The sequence below is a fragment of the Sphaerodactylus townsendi genome, linkage group LG05, assembly GCF_021028975.2.
Source record: "Sphaerodactylus townsendi isolate TG3544 linkage group LG05, MPM_Stown_v2.3, whole genome shotgun sequence".
In the NCBI taxonomy this organism is placed as follows: domain Eukaryota; kingdom Metazoa; phylum Chordata; class Lepidosauria; order Squamata; family Sphaerodactylidae; genus Sphaerodactylus; species Sphaerodactylus townsendi.
In genome coordinates, this window is record NC_059429.1 from 52,683,872 (window position 1) to 52,705,508 (window position 21,637).

At 39.0% G+C, this 21,637-nt stretch overlaps 1 protein-coding gene across 8 annotated transcripts; it reads right to left on the minus strand.

Annotated features, from left to right (window-relative positions):
• Nucleotides 1-21,633, minus strand: DNAJB4 (DnaJ heat shock protein family (Hsp40) member B4). 8 transcript variants are annotated; one of them, XM_048496879.1, is made up of 4 exons: nt 21,517-21,633; nt 11,964-12,234; nt 7,547-8,121; nt 1-1,629 (listed from the first exon to the last, which is right to left on the minus strand). In XM_048496879.1, the coding sequence occupies exons 2-4, from the start codon at nt 12,172-12,174 to the stop codon at nt 1,396-1,398; spliced, it is 1,020 nt and encodes a 339-aa protein (XP_048352836.1). In that variant the 5' UTR covers nt 12,175-12,234; nt 21,517-21,633; the 3' UTR covers nt 1-1,395. The 8 variants fall into 8 exon arrangements, with proteins under 8 accessions (XP_048352836.1, XP_048352837.1, XP_048352834.1 ...); XM_048496880.1 differs by having other exon boundaries at nt 11,964-12,231; nt 21,517-21,627; XM_048496877.1 differs by having other exon boundaries at nt 11,964-12,231; nt 21,463-21,565.
• Nucleotides 21,634-21,637: the final 4 nt, after the last annotated feature.

Consider the following 21,637-nt stretch of genomic DNA (forward strand, 5'->3'; position numbering starts at 1 on the left):
AACAATAAAAACAAATTTTAATTAAAAAGGTACGAAATGCAGTACAGACCATAAAGGAAATTTTGTGCACAAACAATTTGCATAAGGAATAAGCAGCAATTTTTTTTTGCTTTCTCATTTCTAATGTCATATAAACAAGCATTCTGGGTCAGTTATCAACTGCATATATCAGTTTGTATTCCAGATGTGAAATCAAAAGCTGCTAATGAGCTCAAATTATTTAGTTTCTAAAAAAAAAAATTCACAGGAATATTATAATCCTAACATGGATTTCAAATGTGCTAGTACTTAGAAAATAGATGTAATAATTAAACTGCAATTCTCAAAATATTTTTTCCTAAGTGGTACCATATAAAATGGTTGACCACACTGTTGGTTAACAGTGCTGCTATCCAACACATGAACAAATAATAAAATCAAATATTTTCTTTTTAACAAAAAATTACTTACATATATTGGAACACTGAAATATGTTTCAAGGCAAATGCTGAAAACAAGTTAAGTAGATTTATTTTGCCATCCAAGGTACCGGCCCTATAGATGCTTAAGAAAAACTAGATTGAGGGGTTTTTTTTCCTTTTCTTTCTCCCTTTCTATGGATAATTGTGATAGAGATAGGAATATACCATTCATGGAACCTGAATACTTTTGAAATACTAGAATCTGTGTTAGCTATATAGAGGTGTTTATATATATTAAATATGTTTAGGCCAACTGTCTTTTACATTGTTGTTAAGAAAGGTCTTCTATTTGGGCTGCCAATAACTATGAAAGTCTTTAAAGCAACTGTATCTCACAGGATTTTCTATCTGGAAATTTGGTAGACTGCAAATGATCTACCTTTAGACAAGTGCTCCTATTTATTATTAGGCTACCACTCTACATAGGGAGCAAAGGAGTGCCTAAGCATCTATTATACCACAAGGGAAATATTTTCTTTGAGCTTATGAACATTAAGTGACATTTTCTGCCTTCTGCTAAGTGCAATGAAAACAGAGCAAACAGGCATATACACAACATGAATATTGCACCTAGTATGTGGATTTATATTATGAATTCTGATAGTATGATACAATATCTTACACAGTTGATATTTGAAGTGCTTAAACTTCAAGCATTTCATTAGAAAGATACACCCAAAGTGTTCTCTGCAGATTACATTTCACATATAAGAAAACTTTTGGAAAAGGAAGATCTATAATACAGCGAATGGTTTCAGCATAATACTTGATCACAAGTCTTGTGCATTTGCCCTTTTTATTCTCATGCAGCACTGCATAACTCCCTCCCACATCCACACACACTATAAAAGTTCCACAGTTATAGTCGTACTTTGACAGCATTAACCTTCCAATGTTTCACATCATCTAGGAAAAGTTCATAAAAGTTATTTCCTTATGAAACAGGAAGATTCCTCCTGAGTACTTCTTTTGATGCTGGAGCTATACTATCTGGGAAGGTTACTTCAAATTCTATAATTAAGTCACCTCGCTGATCAGGGGTTTTAGGAAATGGTAAACCATAACCTATAATTCTTCTTCTCATTCCAGGCTTTACAACTTCATTTATTGTCATAGGTATGGTTCGACCTTCTATTGTTGGTACATTGATTGAAGACCCACATAAAGCCTAAAAAATATAAAATATGTCACATAAGGAGAAGCAAAATATAATTTGCCAAGAACTAAAAGGATGTATATACATGAAGACACACATTCCTACTACATATAATTTGGAAGAACAAAGTTTAAAGAAGTCCTACAAAGACTACTTCCAGGATAGTAGTTGTGTAAGTCTGTTGCAGCAGAACTAAACAGAAGTTCAGTTTTCCTGAGTCAGAGTTTACTTCTTCAGATGCATAGGTATATAAATTGATTAGGCGTGGTTAAATACCCAGTCCGGGGGAAGGGGGGGTGAGTGACACCAAGAAAGATTGTTGTGAAACAACATCCAAGCAAAAGAAAAATCAGTTAACCCAAAGTAGGTGCGAAATACTGCCAACCAACAGCAGGGCAAAATAAATGTCTGAATTTCTAGGCAAACCAATCTCTTTTTTGACTGGATGTTGTTTTGCAACTGCCTCTCCTGGTATCACCTGCCCTCCTTCCCTTCCGCTGGGTATTTAACCCAGCCTAATCAATATACATGTTCTACACATCTGAAGAAGTAAGCTCTGACACATGGAAGCCATGTTGAAATAAACTGCTAGTCTTGAAGGGTCTACATGCATAGCATAACTTTGCTTCGGAAAAGGAGAAAGTGGGCATAGTGGCACCCACAGGCACTGCTGCCTTAGATTCCTACAGTCCCTGTCACCTGCAGACATGGAAGTTCTGACACAAAAAGGAATCAAGCTAAAAATATGTACCATTAGAAATTCCATTTCATCAAATTTCAATCCATAGATTAAAATAGAGCAGGTCATATCCAAATGGAACTTCATATACGGATTTTATTTCAGACAGAGAAAGAAATTCTGGAACATTTAAGATACTCTCCTGCTCATAATCCCTGCAGACAAGAAGATGTCTGATCTTTTATTCTCCAGTTGGGAAAGGAGTATCTGCTTCTTTTTAGTATGGAGACTTCCGCTGCAAACTGACTTGACCACGTTATGTGCCTCTTCAGGCAAGAATCCCATAGCAACTAAGCAAGACATGTAAGAATTTTCTAACTTGAGAAACTGGGGCATGAACAGATTTCTGCAGAAACTATGACACTGTAGAAGAGATCAAGAAATAAAAATGGTCAACACAGAAAATACTGAGCAAAATATGAGAATAAAAAAACATAAGAATGCATGTTGGTCCTCAGAATGTGATTGCAACATCTAGCCACACGAGAAAGATGAGACCTAGAATATCCTCCTCTATTTCAAATAAGATGAACCTTCATGGTACGTCCATTGTTCCACTTTCACTTGAGGACATTCTGCAACATCTGGGATGTTGCCAAACAGTGCATTTCTCCAGGGAGGGGGTATTGCAGTACTTAATAGTAAGGTTCAAATTGTTGCAGAACCAGCCACTCCAAAGCCATAGTGGCTGAAGCAACAATCCATCTTATGAGGCTGAAATAACAATCATATTAATGCTGACTTTGCAGCCTTGAAGATTTCTGAAATGAAAACAAGTGCTGCTAACATGGCTGGCAATGGAAATGAAATATCTTAATGCCTTCAATCCATTCACTGAGTTTCATCTTGGAGATCTTCTTCCCCTGGATGATCAGGCCGAAAACCTCAAAGAGGGGATCTGAGGTAGAGCCCAGGACAGGAAGTTGAAGAATTTAGTTCCTGCCTCCCTAACAGAAGGATATGGAAACACCCACGCAAAATGGGTTCCGCCTCTAGGAGAAAGGCCCTTGTAATGATTTGTTTGTCCCAGTTCCTCTCCCTTCAGTGGCAAGGTTTCAGACAAATGAAGACAGGAAGCTTGCTGCATGTGACAGAAAACAGATTAAACTTTAGAAATAAAATAAAGGCAATGTCAGAGGGCCACTTTATCTTTGTGAAAAACTTTAAGCAATAACAAGGACTCCTAGCTCTTATACTCGTATGGCAAGAGTATCTGGAAAAAATTTTATATAATGGAACACAGTCAAAGGATTTCATTTTAAAAAGATGATCTCATGTGACCCTTGCCTGTTGCTGGGGTAATGGATAAATGGAGATCAGGGAAACATATCATGAGTGATACTGAAGGTGAAACAGCCAAGAGTGACTGTATCCTAAACTTGCTTGTTGTAGAAAGCATTCTTGTTGTATATATTAATAATGATCTCACCTAGTTAGTCACCAAAAAATGTCCTACCTAGGAACACCCAAGTGGTCAGATTTGAAGGTTGTGACAGTGGTCTAATTCTTAAGCCCCAAATCGTTTGTTGCTGAGACAACAAATGCCAGCACAGAGGGCTCTCTATTACCATTAGGAAAGTAGTATCCTGGGGCCCTAAGTCAGAATGTCATTTTTTCATGGGACCTAAAGAGGGCAGCATCGTTTTTTTTACTGAGGCCACTTATTAAGCACTTTCACCATCTCATTAAGCACTTTCATTTATTAAGCACTTTCACCTTAGTGGCTAGGCTTGCTACTGGAAGGTCAACAGCTAAGATATGAAACAACCTGAAGGCTCTTGCTTGATTTCTGTAGTGAAACTATGATCTGGAAATAAGCACTGGGTTGAGAGAACCTCAGCACCCCCCCCCCCCCACATGCTCTTCCTCCTCATGGGGTCCCTGGGTAATTTTGTCTTAGGAGCAGAGGGCCTAAACATCAAGGAAGAAAAAACAATATGACTGTTGGCTTGTGATCCAACTCATCAAGTCATATTCATCGTATCTGGTTCTATTAGAGGCATATGACTAATAAAAATATTGTTATAAGGCTCTTCCTTGCCATTTTAGTGAGCCAAAGGAGATGAGGCTAGCCTTCCCTAGGCCCTTACTGTGTTCCTTGCCATTTCTGAAAGCATTGCAGGGTCAGGCAGGGGAGAGATGGTCGCTTTCATTTCAGGGGTAATTTGTCTTTTCTGTCGCTTTGTTTAGCCATAAATTGTTCTGTCCAGGCCTAATTCAGGTGGAATGGGATAAGGTCCTTGCAATACTGAAGCACATTCCATCCTGTACACTCACCTCCACTGTAGCTGCCCCCAAATGCACTGTGCTGGTCCAGCCTCTTTGCCTGTTAAGGCCACTGAGGCACACATCTGTTTTTTGGCACCCAAATAGATCTGGCTGGCTTTCTCATTTCTGTCTTAAAACTGGAGCAACCTGAGCCTTTTTTCCTCACCGGCTGGGAACAGCCAGCCACAATAGTGTTGGCTAGACAGGGCACTTTCAATCTCTCCTGAGGATAGACTATAGTGGCAGAAGAAAGGAAGGAACAGCAGTAGGTGGAGGGACAAATAATTTGTTAAAAGTTACACACACACACAAACAGGTGAAGTACAATGAAGGAGAGGTATACAAAGACAGAAAACTTTGTCCGAGCTGTAGTGATAAGATTCCTTAGAGCTCTGTTCTATAAGCCTACTTACTGTCTCTGAGAATTGTGGGTGGGAGAACCCTAAATTTTCCAGAATGACTTCTTCTTCTCAAGTGAAAAAAATTATTTTCCCCAAGAAATCCCCAAACACTGCTACAACAGCAACAGAAAAACAAAATAAGCAGAATGTTTTGTCTCCTTCCCTTCAGGCATGCATGCTGTAAGGATGCATCTTCAATGAAAGAAAATTTTGGCACCTAAAACCTAGCTCTAGAACAGTGATGGTGAACCTTTTTGAGACCGAGTGCCCAAGTTGCAACCCAAAACCCACTTATTAATCGCAAAGGGCCAACACGGCAACTTAACCTGAATACTTTCCGTTTAGAAAAAACGGTTGGCTCCGAGGCGTGCGTTACTCAAGAGTAAGCTTGGTGGTAGTCAGTGGCTTTGCTTTGAAGCAACAGTGCAACTCTTCCAACGGGTGAATCACGACCCTAGGAGGGTTTACTCAGAAGCAAGCCCCATTGCCAGACTTACTCTGAGGTAAAGGATCATGCTTTGATTCTTAGCATGAAAATAAGTGGGGTTTAACAGCGCTTAACAAGGTTACCTACACTGTTTCCCCAAAACGAAGTCTTAGGTTTAATGCTAATAATCGAGCCCAGAGGCAGAGGCCAGCCTAGATTTGTGGGGGGGCACTCTGTTTGCGTGTGCCCACAGAGAGGGCTCTGAGTGCCACCTCTGGCACCCGTGCCATAGGTTCGCCACCACTGCTCTAGAAGTTTCTGAACTGAAGATCTGGGCAGGTGGAAAGCCCATCTGTGTGATGCACAATGTATTAAACTGATATGCTGATCTACCAGCATAAGAGCACCCATCTGTAGAACAGATTTACTCAATTATATTAGTTTAAAAATTAAACCCACACCATCTATCAGAGTGGCTTACTGATGCCAAAATTGGTACAGAGCTGGTCTGCAGACTACACCATTTTCATACTTGGCAGACTGTTCAACTGCTACCAAATTAGAAGCTAATCTTATGATCCAAAAAACAGTGGTTTATACACTGCCAAAAAGACTTTCTACAGACCTCATGGTGAACTATTGTACTACGTAATGGGAAAAAGTGCTACTCTTGGAGATAAAACAAAAATGCGAACTATATCTGAGAGAGTCACCCGGAACTCATATCAGAAGAAGCACGGTTTAATGCTGCAAATTTGAACATAGTGCAAAATAATAACACATAAAATTATTACAATCAGGCTGAAAGCAGCCTTTTACATTAGTAAACTATTACCTTTTATGAAAGGCACAATTAACAAAGGGAAAGAAAGGGATGGCCAAGTATGGGCCTACTGTATAAACTCGTGTATAAGCTGACTCGTGCAGTATAGCATAGCCCGGGGGCACTGAATTTTATTACCATCACAAAGCACTGGGGAACGCATGTGACTGGAGTGTAGCTATAAGCTGGCAGAGGTTGGGAAGCGGGGGGGGGGGGAGGCAGAGGGGGCTCCTTATTTGGGCAGTGACTCCACCTGATGTCATTGCCCAAATAAGGAGCTCCCTCCACCTCCGGGCTGGGTTTGAGGAAGCCCAGGCAACCAGGAGGTGGAGGGAGCTCCTTATTTGGGCAATGACTTCAGGGGGAGTCACTGTTCAAATAAGGAGCTCCCTCTGCCTCCTGGGGTTTGAGGAAACCCAGCCAGCCAGGGTTCCCCTTCACCCTCCGAGGAGGGCAGCAACAAGCGGCTTATGCAGCCGCAGGGAGGTCATCCCAGCCATGCCCCCAGCCTCGGCGGAGGCCTGAAGAGCCGGCTGGTAAGCAGGACTCGTGTATAAGCCGAGGGGGCATTTTTCAGCCTAAAACAGGGCTGAAAAACTCAGCTTATATGTGAGTATATACGGTAATTTGAAATATTTTACTCTACACATTGTTGTATCATACTGAGATCTACAAAAACCAGTGATCCCTCATCCAAATGGTACAAAAAGAGCCAGCCAACATGTTCACAGGCACTTTAAAAAATATATCATTACTGGGGGTATCTCAGTTTACTTCAGCTATGACTCACAGTAACCAAAGTAAACAGAACATATAGCAGGGGTCCCCACATGGTGCCTATGGGTGCCATGGCACCCGCCGACATCTTTCCTGGTGTCTACCAAGTGTTATTACAAAATGGGTGGGACCAGATCAGACATTTGCCCAACAGGGCTTCTGATTGGTCACTGGAGAGCTGATTGGCTGGGAAGATTAAAACAATGTTGTTTTGTGGCAGCTGCCATCACGGTGCTGATATTATTTTCTCTCACTCCTCTTTTCCAGTGCATGTTTTCAATTTGACCCCTTTCCCCCTGCATTTGGGTTTCCTCAGTGTGTATGGTTTTGCCTCCTGTAGCACCCCTTTTGTGCTTGACTCCACAACCTGTGGCAATCGTTTTGTGTTTGTGCCTACCACCCTGCATCAGAATTCCAAAGGTACGCATAGACCCAGGCCTATAATCATTAGAAGGTTTTTAACAATCCAGTTCCAAACTTAATATGGATCTTACCTCTCGTAAACTAATCTTGACAGGATAGATAATGTTTGACCCATCCCTCTTGAAATGAGGATGAGCTTTATCCTTAATCACAAAAACAATATCAGCTGGGATCGTGTTGGGTGTTTCATCTCCTTCTCGGGGGAATGTGATTTTAGTACCCTCCTTCCATCCTTTCTTGATATCAATGGTAAGGATTTTATCCTCTGTTCTGACACTTCTTCCATCTGGATTCAGCCTTTTTCTGGAAATCCTCATTCTTTTTGTGCAGCTGTGATATATCTCTTCTAATGATACCTTCAGTTCATGAATAACAGGAGGATCTTGTTTACGACGGGGCTGGCTACCAACAGTGTTTCTTTCTCTTGGAAATCCATTCATATTAAAAGCTGTAAAGGAACCAAAAGGATCTCCATCCACTTCCATGTCTTCACTGTAACTGCCACCAGGCATCCTTCTGCCAAAGAAGATTTCAAAAGGATTTGCACCACCAAAAAATGCTGCAAATGTAGCATGTGGGTCTCCATGGAAGGAATAACGGAATGTGCCACCTTGTCCATCAGGCCCTCCAGCTCCTCCTTTTAAACCTACAAAGGGACAAACACATTTAACAAAATCTATATCGATTGCAGATTCCGGCGCTTATAAAAATGACGCACACCCTAAGTTCAATGCAAAAATCATCAACCAATATTTATTAAGAAGTGTAAGTCTGTTTAATGGAACTTACTTCCAAATAGTCACATGAAGGCTATCAGACAAGATCTGTTTAAAAATGCTTGAGTATTGCAGCACAGCCATAAAGAGATATTATGAAAATGTTATCACACCCATGCTGACAGTAACCTCAACTATTTCGAGTCTGCCATTTCTTTCAACATGATGACACCCACCTACTCTCTATGATTAATTTCACCCACACTTCTTTCCTAAATTTAAACAGTTTCTCAGCCTTCTGCTCCATCTTCAGAACACTTCCCCAGACTTCGCATAAAGGCTGAAGGCATCTTAACCCTTTAATCTTTAGCTTTTTCCTGACCTGGAATGCATTTGAAGGGTAGAATAGAAATATACTAAATAAATAAATAAATTCCATTCTTAGCAATAAGCATCCTTAAAAAATTAGCTGTCACCTATGTTTTTAAAAAACTTGAACTTATAAATAAATCACTGGAAGGTGAAACCTACAAGCGCTTTTGAACACCCACTGCTTGTTTTTCTGGATTAAAACGTGACTTATTGACATCCAAGTGTGTTCGTGTTATTGTTCTAATTTTTATAAACCACAGCAATTTTATTTATTGCATCTAAATATATCGGGATATTTATAGTACAGACTTTAGCAGTCTTCAACAGTCTTCCTCTTTCCAGAGAAGAATTAGAGCTCCTTAACATAAAATTTTCCATACCCTCACCAACTTAAAATCCTCAGGATTTTGGGGAGAAGCCATGATAATTAAAACTGATGTTAAGTGTGTACTGTTGAAACACCTTTACAGCCCAATCCAGATGGACGGGTGAACACTCATAGGGAATGGCGGAGGGCTGTGCCAATGTGTTTGCCCCCTTTGCTGGTGCAAGGAGCACCCCTGCCAGTGGAGGGGGCAAAGGTGCCAGTGGCAGGCTGCCTCTCAGCTCCACAGCAGTGAAACCCAGAGCCTGGGGCAGCCGTAGAGCAGTGCCAGCATCTGCTCGGATGCCAGCATGGGGGGTGGGCAGTGTGTTTCTGGGGGTGGAGCCAACATTAGTCAGCTTCCACCAGGGTTCCAGCCCAGAAACTCTGGCCCCCAGACCTGTAGAATTATGCCATACTATCATTTGGCCTATCAGGGGATTCAGGTGGAGGGAGCTTTTTTTGTTTTCCTCCCTTCTACACTGTCTGAAGCCTCTTTGGAGGTGTTGTGGAGCTGCCTTTGCTGTGGCACCTCTGGCCAACTCAGCACAGAGTTCGACCAATATTCCTTTTGGTGCATGCCCTATTGCTCACAGAATGATGCTATAGTTCTTTCTGTATTTTAAATGTTATACCTGTCCATGAACTAATTTATAGCAAATATAAATCGGATAAATAAAAACAGGTTAATTGCACTGTCTAGCTACAAAACTGTAATAACTGATGGCCAAAATAAATCAAACCATATAAAATACAAAATAAATTTGCTGTTATCTCATGAAAGATTAAAGAGATCTGAGAAAATTTTATTGTGATCAGTACTCCTACTCAGTAATTATGAAACTGTATAAGTCTTAGAGTGCAAAACAGCCAAACCATGCTATAAAAACCCAATGTACTCTAGTAGCTTGTTTTCAAAAGCAAATCAGAATAATCCAAAATGCCAATCATTTTAATTTGGTAGGAATAAGATTGTACGTATTTAATGGATTTTCAACCCCGTTATATGAACCTAGTAAAAGAGCTGGATTTCCAAACAATTGGGGATAACATTTTCCAACTTTGGGGGGTGGGGGGGAGGTAGCATGCTTTAGTGGGGGCTTGCACACATTTTCTCTAGAATGGGAATAAACATAAGAGAGTCCAAACATGAAATAACATTTTGTGATACTTCTTTTTAAATCTGTTTTCCAAAATTTGTGTTGACACCAAAACAAGAACTCAATCCCCTATTCAAATTCAGAAAAATATTCTCAATAATAAGAAAATAGTCTATTAAATGGTACTTCAAATTTAATTGTAGTCTTTGTTACAATAAACATGTTGCTATTCACATACTGATGTAGTATTAAATAATGGACAATGTCAAGCCAGCTGACAAACTACACATGTCCTCTTTAGAATGACAATTCCTAGAATAGTTAACAGATAGGTTTTATGGAAACCACTATCCATGCTCTGGTCAGCAGCAATGGAACAGTTCGAGCTACCAAGAGTACCAGTAAACCATCAAAAACATATTAAAGAAACAATGTTTTATAGATACTGTCACAAACATACTGTAGTATGTTTGTATGATATATTATACTAATACAATATTGTCACTAAGTAATATCATTACTAAAGTTATCAATAACATATCTAAAGACTGATCTATTTCTATCCACCTCACCTTAAGGATGCAAAATCAACTTCCCTGTGGGAAAAAAATGACTATAGGAGTAAACAAAAAAGTACCAGCATATGAAATGGGAAATAAAATTTTAGGGTGGCGGGGGGGTTGGATCAAAACATAAAGGTTTTTAGGATCAAAACATAGAGGTAAGAAGCCTAAAGAAGACATAAGTGCTCAAAGAACATTGAAATTTGATTCTCAGAGAAAGTATTCAAATCAGTCTTGTATTTTTCTGAATGAAATAATAAAGATGGCAAATTGGAGCTGCAGAATTATTTATTTTATTTTATTTGGCTTTATCCCACCCTATCATCACTTTAAACACAATATTAACATAATTTTTGAGAGAAACACATAATTTACAGTACTATTCAAAAGAAAATCACAAGCTGCTAAGTCCATTGACTTAAATAGATTTAGAAGGGTGTAAATCTGTTTAGGGTTGCACTGTCAGTGTTCTTAAGTGTGAAGGTTTATTTGATTCTAATAATCGCTTATGTCTTCTGCAAACCCTTTAAACAGTAACAGGGCTATCTCACTGAGAGAATACATTTCTGAAACACAAGTAATCTAGTTACTGTAGTAAAGCTAATGATGTCAGCAGGACAGCTAGTTTAGAATCCTGAACCTCAAAGACTGAGAATATTTCATATTTTGATTTCTAAAACCTGAGAAGTTCTCTGATCCAGAAGCAGCAGGAGCTGATTCTAAGTAACTGTTTTAGGTAAAATGTGCTATTCTGTACTTCATTTCCTTGGCACGTCATTTACAATTAAGCCAAAAACTTGTCCTGGTATTCTATGACATCACACACATTCTTTCCTTTCAAGGCAAGAAGCCAGTATTAACTGAAATCTGGACACCTGGACTCTTATCTAACTGGGAAGAACCATCTTTTAACACAGTTACTTTAAACAATATAATATTCACATGATACTTGATGTTGCCCAAATACATATGTCAAAATAAATCAATTTAGCAACTAGCATGTCAATCTTAACCATTTATTCTCGAAAAATATATTCTACTGAGTTCAATATAACTTTTTCACTAGTACGTGTGCTGAGAATTTCAGTATAAGTCACAGACCCAAAAACAACAACACATGTTATTTCAGAAATGCCTGTAACAAACTGATCAGGTACACTAATCTATTTTAACGTGAATATAATGATGGTGTGCCAGTTTCCTCACAATAAATATATATCCTAAATTAGTGTATGTTACAGATCCTTCAACATGATTTCCTTGGGTCCTCAGAGTAAATTACAATCACCTCAAGCTTTCATACTTAACTGCTTTTGACATCAGGAAGTTTCTTTCTACCTAAAGTGTAATACAAGGACAGAAAATGCTCTTACCTTCTTCTCCAAATTGATCGTAAATCTCTCTCTTTTTGGGATCACTCAGCACCTCATAAGCTTCTGCAATCTCTTTGAATTTTTCCTCTGCATGGGGTGATTTATTCTTATCTGGATGCCATTTTAGAGCTTGTTTTCGGTAAGCTTTCTTGATGTCTTCATCAGATGCCCCTTTCTCAATTCCAAGGACAGAATAATAATCCTTCCCCATTTTTGAATATTTAAAAAAAGTATTTTCCCTTGATATACAAGTATCCTGTACGCAGTGCTGCTGAAAAAAATATTAACACAAGTCAAGAGCTGTACTTACACTACGCAGTAAGCAGAAAGTTTGTCACATTCTCTTCCTACCCAGCAGCTTAATACCGTTAAATATATACAGTGGTAGAGACACTGCCACCCAGAGTCTTTCCAGTCACATTACATGTCTTTGCTCTTTTTAGAACAGCAAATGCTGGTCACTTCCCAAGCTAACTACACCCAAAACTGCTTATCCATTCCTCTTTGAAGATGAATTAATTCATGATCTATTATGACTTTGTAAATTATTTCTTCATCTGTGGGTATCTATAACATGAAAACTCTATGATGAAAACTCTATGATGAAAAATTGACTTATTCAGAGTTCTTTGAAAAACAAATGGCCAATCGCTTGTGTGAACAGGAAGGGGTGGCAAGTAATATTACAGTGACTGCAAGGTGTTGATTTGCATATTATCCATAGAGATCAAAACCAATCTTCCTTTTCATTTTGTATACAGTTTGGTTTCTTGGAAGCTGAGCTATTTAAAAACTCTACTTCAGTACTGATAATACAACAATATATAACCACCACCTGTGCAGTAGCAGCCACTCCTTGTGCTAATTTCAAATGATAATTTCTAGGCAGTGGTGTGGCATACTGAAATGGTCATGTACAGTGATGGAGAAGAGGAAATTGCATCCAAATCACTGACTTTAACAGCACAGATGAAGAGCTCAAAAACCCTCGCACCAAGTTATATGCAAAGTCAGCCTGCCCTAGTTTCTGCATGTTCCCTTTCCCTGTACTTAGGCACTTCTACACGTGGTACAAACACTTAAAAATCAGTACAATTATCAGCTACTGCACCACAGAGGTAACTTTAAAAATCGGTTTTTAATAGCAACTTTTACACTTTTTCTTGGAATATCCAAAATATATGTGTATGGAACGCTCATTGTACAGTTTGCTCACTCTTATTCCAGAATAACATTCAAAAGAGCTGTGTGTGTGTGTGAGGATTTTACACTTGTACTTTCCTCTTATCCAAAAGCTTGTTCACATAACACTTGCAGCTGAACCTGGCCACATTATTTTCCTTCAGGCTGCTTCTGTCAATCTGTGTTCTGGGGAGGCTGCAGCAAAATAATACCCTGCACCCAGAGCTCATTAGGAATGTCTGCAGTAAAATGTTGAATTATTGTTTGAGTTCATGACTAAGAGTTCAAAAAACTACTGTTAAGGGTACATCAGAATCCAGACTAGTAAAACAAGTTGAAAATGTAATCTGCCGCATATTGAAGCAATGCATAAATTGCTTTGCTCAATCTACTGACCCTATTTATTTATTCATATTTTTATCCCGCCCTATCCCAAAGGGCTCAGAACGAGTTACAACAATAAAACAGTTAAAATAGTTAAAACACAATAAACATTAAATATAAACATACAAACATTAACTATAACGTGCCTACAGAATTTTGAAGAATAGTTTATGGTTTCTAAAACGGACAGATGGCAATTTAAAAGAGACCAACCATCTTGTCTCCACTCTTCCCTCCCTCGTTCCTGAGAGGAGCTGTTGGTAATGGCTGGCTAGTTGGGAAAGGCCTGGTGGAACAACCAGGTTTAACAAGCCCTACAAAGTGAAGATAGTTCCTGTAGGGCTCTAACCTCAGCTGGTAATTTGTTCCATCAGGCCTGAGCCAGGGCTGAAAAAGCCCTGGCTCATGTCAAAGCCAGTCTGATATATCTCGGGCTGAGGACCATAAAAAGGTCCCCCCACAATGAGTGGAGGGGCCTTAGGGGGCAATATGGGGAGAGTAGTAGTAATAGTAATCTTTATTGTTTAGGCCATTGCCTATGACATCAAAAATAATGAATAGTCTAATATGGGAAGAGGCGGTCATGAAGATATGCAGAAAAGTACAAAATTAGTTTCTACAGGAAACTATGACAGGAATTTAGCAACCAAACAGGTTATATTCTGATCACTTTCTAGTAAGGACATATTTCAGTAAGCCTTACCCTTTCTTCTCCAGGTCAATATGACCTATCTATTCCAATTACAATCTGCAAGTTACAAAATAAATGAAAACATTATGTCTTGTATTTATTTATTTTTTTTATTTATTTCTTGGATTTTTGTATCGCCCCATCCCCGAAGGGCTCTGGGCGATGTACAACATATAAAAACACTGTAAGACAATTAAAACCTTAAAAACGTTAAGGCAGCGGTAAAACCATAAAATGAATTCTAACAATTATACAACAAATCACAGTAAAATAAAGTATAAGTGGCGTCCGACATTCCAACTTTAAGTTCCCTCTTCCCCAAGAAAAGGGGGAGGGAGTGGTAGGTCTCCTAGGGTGGCAAACAGCCCAGGTGTCAGGGCCAGAGGGGAGGGGGCACAGTCAGCGGCTGGTTTCTCCAAAGGCCCGGTGGAACAGCTCTGTCTTACAGGCCCTGTGGAACTCACTGAGGTCCCGCAGGGCCCGGACAGTTGGAGGGAGAGCGTTCCACCAGGCCCTTCTTTTGTAGCCTTCTTTTCTTTGAAAATGTAAAAGTGAAGGCCTCAAATGTCAGATTGGGATGTTCCAGATGAAATATCTTGGGCATGTCTTGGGAAGAAAATTGTTACAACCAGATTGGGGAAAGGTGCAGGCAATTCAGGAGTGGCCCAGACCAACTACAGGAAAAGCAAGTGAGAATTTTCATTGGGGTGGTTTGTTACTACAGAAGGTTCATGCCTGAATTTAGCACCCTTGCTGCACATTTTTGTGTGCCAACTAAGAAGGACTTACCATAAAAGGCCACTTTTGACCAAACAGAGCAGTTCCAGGCCACTTTTGACCAACCAAAGCAGGTACTCATCAAATCGGCACTGGGGACATACTGTGCAAAATGGCGGAGGATGGAGTCCAACATTTTATTCTCTACCTAAGCCATAATTTGGCTGATAGAGAATAGCATCTTTCAGTTATTGAGAGTGTCTGGATATAGTATGGCTGTGGGAAAATAAAAAAAAAACCTCCTGTACTATTGCTGCCTATGCTATTTGTGTGCAGCAGCAGAACAAAGAATTTTACTCAGTCCAATGTCACACAGAGGATACTGAAAACTGGCAGCTGAAAACTAACATGACACAACAACTGCCGGAACCCATGATCAGAATACAACTGTTGTGTTCCAAATGCCAAAAAAAAAAACCCTCAAAAACAACAACCCTCTTATTTCTTCATTATCTGCATGTTTGACACACTGAAAACACATACATACTCATGAGAAAACAGATATTTTTTTAACAAGTCAGCATTTGAAAACTAGATTTGAAAGGAACAAAACACCTACCCTGTTTCCCCTAATATAAGACATCCCCGAAAAATAAGACATAGTAGAGGTTTTGCTGAAGTGCGAAATATAAGGCATCCCCCGAAAGTAAGACATAGCAAAGTTTTTGTTTGGAAGTATGACCGACGAACAGAACACAGGAAAAATAAGACATCCCCTGAAAATAAGACATAGCACATCTTTGGGAGCAAAAATTAATATAAGACACTGTCTTATATTCGGGGAAACACGGTAGCAATGAGGTGAACTGGGGTAAATTTTTTCTGTCTCCCCCTGCCTCACCCCACACACTGCAACCCACTGACCTCCATGAAATGTTGCTCCTGGGGGATAGGGAATCTGAAGTATGACTAGGGCGCGTGCATATTTGTGTGTCTGCAGCAGTAAGGGAGAATAAGTGGCTATTGCCAATTTAATCTGGTTCAACCCAATACTTATGTTGTAGCTTAAAATTAGGATGCTATGTGTAATTTAAACTGAGAAAAAAGAAACCACCTTTCATAAAATAAATGCTGCTGGGAACGGTTTTTGCTGTTAATGTTTACTTCCTAAAATGTTTAAAAGAACAGGATTACTCAAACAAAGTTTCTTCTACAGAAGCATTCTGAATACTTTAAAACAGATAGTTCATGGCTCCTCACACTATTCTTGAGCAGAAGTAAAACAAAATTAATGCTATCAGTACTTTACCAAAAAAGGAGCAGAATTTTTTCAGCTGTAGACATGTGATATATTTCAGGGAGTGGAGTGTGTTTCAAAGTATCCATGCTAGCTACTTAGTCCCAAGAGTTTTTCTCCACCCCCATACTGAAATATGACTCACAGTGCTAAAGTTAACATTTACAGAAGATTCAAAAGACAGATACTTTCATACTGTTAAAAGAAAAGAACATGACAAGTGACAGTTGTTACACCAGACAACTAGAGATTTGGAAATTTACACTCCTATCACAGCACACATTAGAGCAGTGGTCTTAAATCTTTTAAAACTCAGGACACACCTTTTGTACCCAGGGAAGCATACAGCCCACTGAGATGCAATCAAATGATAGGAGAAACCAAATGATAAAAGAATGGGGGAAGCCAAAGTTAAATGTCACTGGTGCAGGCACGGTGCATTTGATTGATTTAAATCGCTAGTCGATAAGACTTGATTTAAATCATGGTTTTCTACATAAAAACTCATTCTTGATTATATATTTTAATATTTACAACCAGATGAAGGTTTCGTTTTTAGAATAGCTTTTTGGATCAGTTTTACAGTTATATCAAAAATTACTGATTTGGTTATACTATTAGAGTTACATAGATGGATAATTATGAAATTGTGCAAGGTGAACTATCTACAGTTTCATTCAGGCCATCAATAGAGAACTTCATTACAATATTCCTAAATGCCTGCTGCCATTACAGATTTTCTCTTTCAGGGAGAGAATATGATAAATCTCAGGCTATACACACAAAGATCCCAAGACTTGAGCAGTATTCTGTTCAAAAGGTTTCACTTTCATTTTAAATGACTGCCTCTCCCACCTCACACTTAGATTTTTGTGCAGAGGCATTCCACTACAAACAATCTTCTAGTCAATTAATTTCTTGAAAACTAAGCACTTAAGAGGTCTGTGTCTGAAATTTGCAAAGAAACAATGGGATAAAGATCTTTTCCTCAACTCTGAATGCTTATTTTATAACATTTTAATTATGAAGAAGAGACATGTTATCTCTGCAGACACAAATTCACTGTTTTGAGAACTGCAAAATGAAGCATCTGTGATAATATCTTTGAGATTTAAAAACTGCTCAATCTTATAGAAACCTCTGGAAGAGCATGACATGGTGAATGAATTAATGGAATTCGTTTACCAAAATTTTATACATTGCATGATATACAGGCTCATACTACATACTTAAAAACTAATCTTTAGTTCATGATAAATAACCTTTGGACTATAATGTCTCTTAAACAGAAAGCTATTTAAGCTATTGGTTATCTTTATAGAACATTTTATTTTTTTCAAAATCCAATTTCAATTAAAAAGATCCAATTTAATTTTTAAAAAACTATTTATCTTTATTCACTCTTGGGGAGAGGTGTACTCCACAAGTGTACACAAAACACCAGAAGCCTGAACGGGGGCTGGGGATGTAAAAAAAAGTAAAGTTTCCCCTTTAGTCGTATCCGACCCTGGGGTACCACTGCAAGCAGTGATTTTATAGGCAAGCCGCTTTTGTGGGGTAGTTTGCCATTGCTTTCCCCTGCTGGGGATGTAGGGCTGTACTAAAAGGAATTATAGGATTGCCCATTGGAAACAATGGGGGAGACAGGAAGGCCCTTTTGAAATAATTGGAATCAGAAATGTCAATTGACTTGCATGGACTCCATTGAAATAGTAGCAAAGAAAATGTGGAATGGATTTCAACAAAGATCCCTGGGCCCATAAAGACTACCCTGATACTAAAATGACAGTTCCCACACAGGAGTAACAGCCCCAGGGAACAGAATCTGTGCGTTGGCACTGCGATGACAGATGGCACACTGGAATGACAGCCCCTGGAAACAGAATCTGTGCTCTAGATGCTAAAGAACAAGATGGAACATTGTGGGACCCTGCAGGTCAAAGGGCTTAACAGCAGCCCCCCAGCATCACCATCTGAAACCTACCCTCCAGATAGGACTGAAATCACCACAAATCAGTGCTTCCCAGGATCTCCAGGGTCACAGTCCTGTTCCCTTTATTAATGTTTTGGGTGATCACCCTCTCTCTCTCAAATAGGAATTAACCCAGTCAGTCAGACCCCCTTTGGTTAATTTGAGTCACCATGCAGGACAAGGGTCACACAAATAGGTTATGTATCTCAAACTTTCAAGGATTCTGTTTGTATCCTCAGAATGAATAATCTGAAAAGCATCCCAAACAATTGGGAGAATCCCCTGGCTCCATGCTAACAGAGAATCCTGGTCAGAATGGATGCAACAGATTTTATTCACAAAGCACTGAGCAAACAATCACAGTGGGCCTCTGAGCAGCCTACCTCACAAAAGTCCTCTGACCACCCAGAACAGCTCATTTGGCCTACATGGCATAGATGCAACAGCAGAAGAAAAGTATTGTTTCTTTACTGCCATTACAACTACAAAGTATGCTTTTTGCTTTTATATAAATTAACAGCTAGACATTGTTTAAATAACACTTTAAGTAGAGTATATCTCCCAGCAGATTTCAATCTCTTAGTCTGTCTGCTTCTTCCAGAGTGCAAGCAAAGCATCTGGTGCTACCATTTGGCTAACATGATGTCTCAGCATATTCTTATTATTTAAAGCCACTGTACGGTTCTTATGAAGCCATTAAGCCAACAACGTAACTGGAGAATACAATAGCCATAATCACATGTTACAATGAAAGCATGTACATCTTGTATCATGCATGTACCTGCACAAGGAAAGACCAATATGCATTCACTTTATAAATGAAACCAGGGGCCAATACCTGGATAAATGTGGGGTTTAAAATAAAACATTCATCTGTATTTTGTTGGACACAACATAATTACTCAACACATATATGAAGAAAAATCAAACATGCACTATGCATAAATCGTATGCAGCTTAATGGTTTCCTTGGAAAGGAAAAGCCAGGAGAAAGAATAGAGTCATCAATTTACTTGGGTCGTAATCTCTAAGGTTCTCTTTTATCTAAAAGAAGCTGACCCTGTAATGGCTGCCAGACAATCCAAAGCGTATGATTTAGAATGCACTATATGAAATGTAATAAATACTTAGTAGAAATAATACCCACTATAATTGAAGGTTGATTACTAATTTGGGCAGCTACTTTAAAAAAATGTTACAACTATCACTATTCAAAAAGTATCAACTGAGTACAACCACCAGAGGTCACTAAACAAATGGTTATCTTCATAAATATTAGAATTGCTCACAGAAGACACCCCTGGTTGGAATGGGGCTTTTGGAGCTTAAATTCTTGTTTCAGCAACAATTAAAAAACAGCATCATTGTACTACAAAAACATTATGCCTTTATTTAATGGCAGCAGTGTATTCAGATTATAAATCTCAATCTTCTGAAAATCCCTACATTTCAAATGGACTCCCATCTTGATCTTTCCACAATAGCAAAACTGTAAAGGCCAGTAATACTTTGGATAACACTTCTACCTTCCCAGTTTCTGGCATACATATATGAGCACAGAGTCTCTGACCATCCTATGTCAATTCTCTGCTTCTTATACTATGTGTTTTTTTAACTGCCATACTTTTGAGCCTACGTGAGCTCCTCTGCCATGCCCACAGCTGCGGAACCAGCTGCCTAATTTTAAAACCTCCTTCTAGTGCCCCTATTTTGAAAGAAAAAAGAGTTTAAAAAGAGAAGTACTGCCAAAATTCACATCACTCTTAACATTGAAATCGTGATTCAACAACATTTTGAAATAAATTGTACTATTCAGTTTCTGTACATTAGTTTTCCAGTGCTTAATGTCTGATGTGAGACAGTGCTGAACCACCTAGAAGCTGCACTCTATCCCTACATTTAAATGGCCAATGCTGGTAACTCACATATGAAGAAAAAATACTTTTATTTTTTTGAAGCTCCAACATTACATATTTTAGCGATGCATCCAAGAAAAGCTAAGCTCAGATTGAAATCTGCATATATTTTTCAGATATTAAAAAATATTGATCTATAAAGGATCTATAAAGTAATTCAACTGAATCTATCAACTAGGTCACACTCAGTTGATCAGACTGTTTTCCACAGCCCAAATGTATGTATATTTATCCCAAACCCTATCAAGTGTCTGGAAATGATTCTGATCTGGAGCGCACACTCAATTCAAGAATGGTGTTAAAGGGGAATGCTGCGTCTAGTGTTCCTTTCCGTGAACAGAGAGTTCATCCGCCCAGCCAACAGTCACCTGCAGCTTTGTACTGCAGAATAAGTTCAGCAATAGTAAGCGATCTGCCTTTCAAGGAAGCTTGCCTGCCACTGATGATGGTTTAATTGAGAGATCCTTGATAATCTTTTAAGAAATTGTATGTTTCCTTAAAACACGGTCTGGAATCTATTACAATGGGACATACTTCCAACTAATTCCACAGTCCAAAATAACAAGTTTATTAACCACTCACTACACTGCTTTGAGTTTTTATCCGGTGAGCTAACTTCATTTACTAAAAAGCAAGTTTGACTGATTTTCATGTCATTCACACCCTGGTGTGAGCCTAGTCTAGTCATACCCTACAAAAGGTATTTTCTTTTCTTTCAGTATTTTTGAGTTCAGGACCATATATATGCAACACATTTCTCTTCAACACAACAAGAAAAGTAATTACACAAATAGAATTATTAGCATCATGACAGTATTATACAATTGAACATGTCTATTGATTTTTTGAACAATCCTCAGGCTCCAACAAATTCAAGATTCTTCATTTTGCAATTTTAATAGGATAGGCTGAAAGACTGACACAAAAATTGGACATCTGAGCCCAGTACTAACCACCCCATTCCACTGGTTAAAACTGGCTCTTTCAGCATTTCTTATTTCAAGTCAGACCACAAACACCAGCTGTCAGTTGAAGTGAAAATCTGCCTGAGCTTTATAACGATGTATGCTTCTATTGGATGATTCTGGGACGGACGAAAGACACATTTTTATACTGGAGAAGCTGTATGATAAATATACAGATATTGCGTTAATTCACCTAGCATAGATTCTCAAAACCTACCACTTTCGAATGCGCATCGTAGATCCTGCAGCATCCTACATCGATAGACCTAACGGTAGTGGCTAAACGCCGAATTCATAAGACTTTCTCTAAAGGGAACAGCCGCGACTATTCATCTCCATCCCCACCCCGCATCCCTTTGCCCAACTTGGACTCACTGAGGGAATAAATTCGCGTCGATGGCGCCTTTTGCAACAACTCCCACAAATTACCTCACTCCGTTATCATCCGAACTCACTGACTGAAGAAACGTCAAAAAAAAAACAAAATGCTTCTGCACGAACTCTCGCGAGACAGACACAAGCTCCTTATTAGGTCATACTGTCTCTTCAC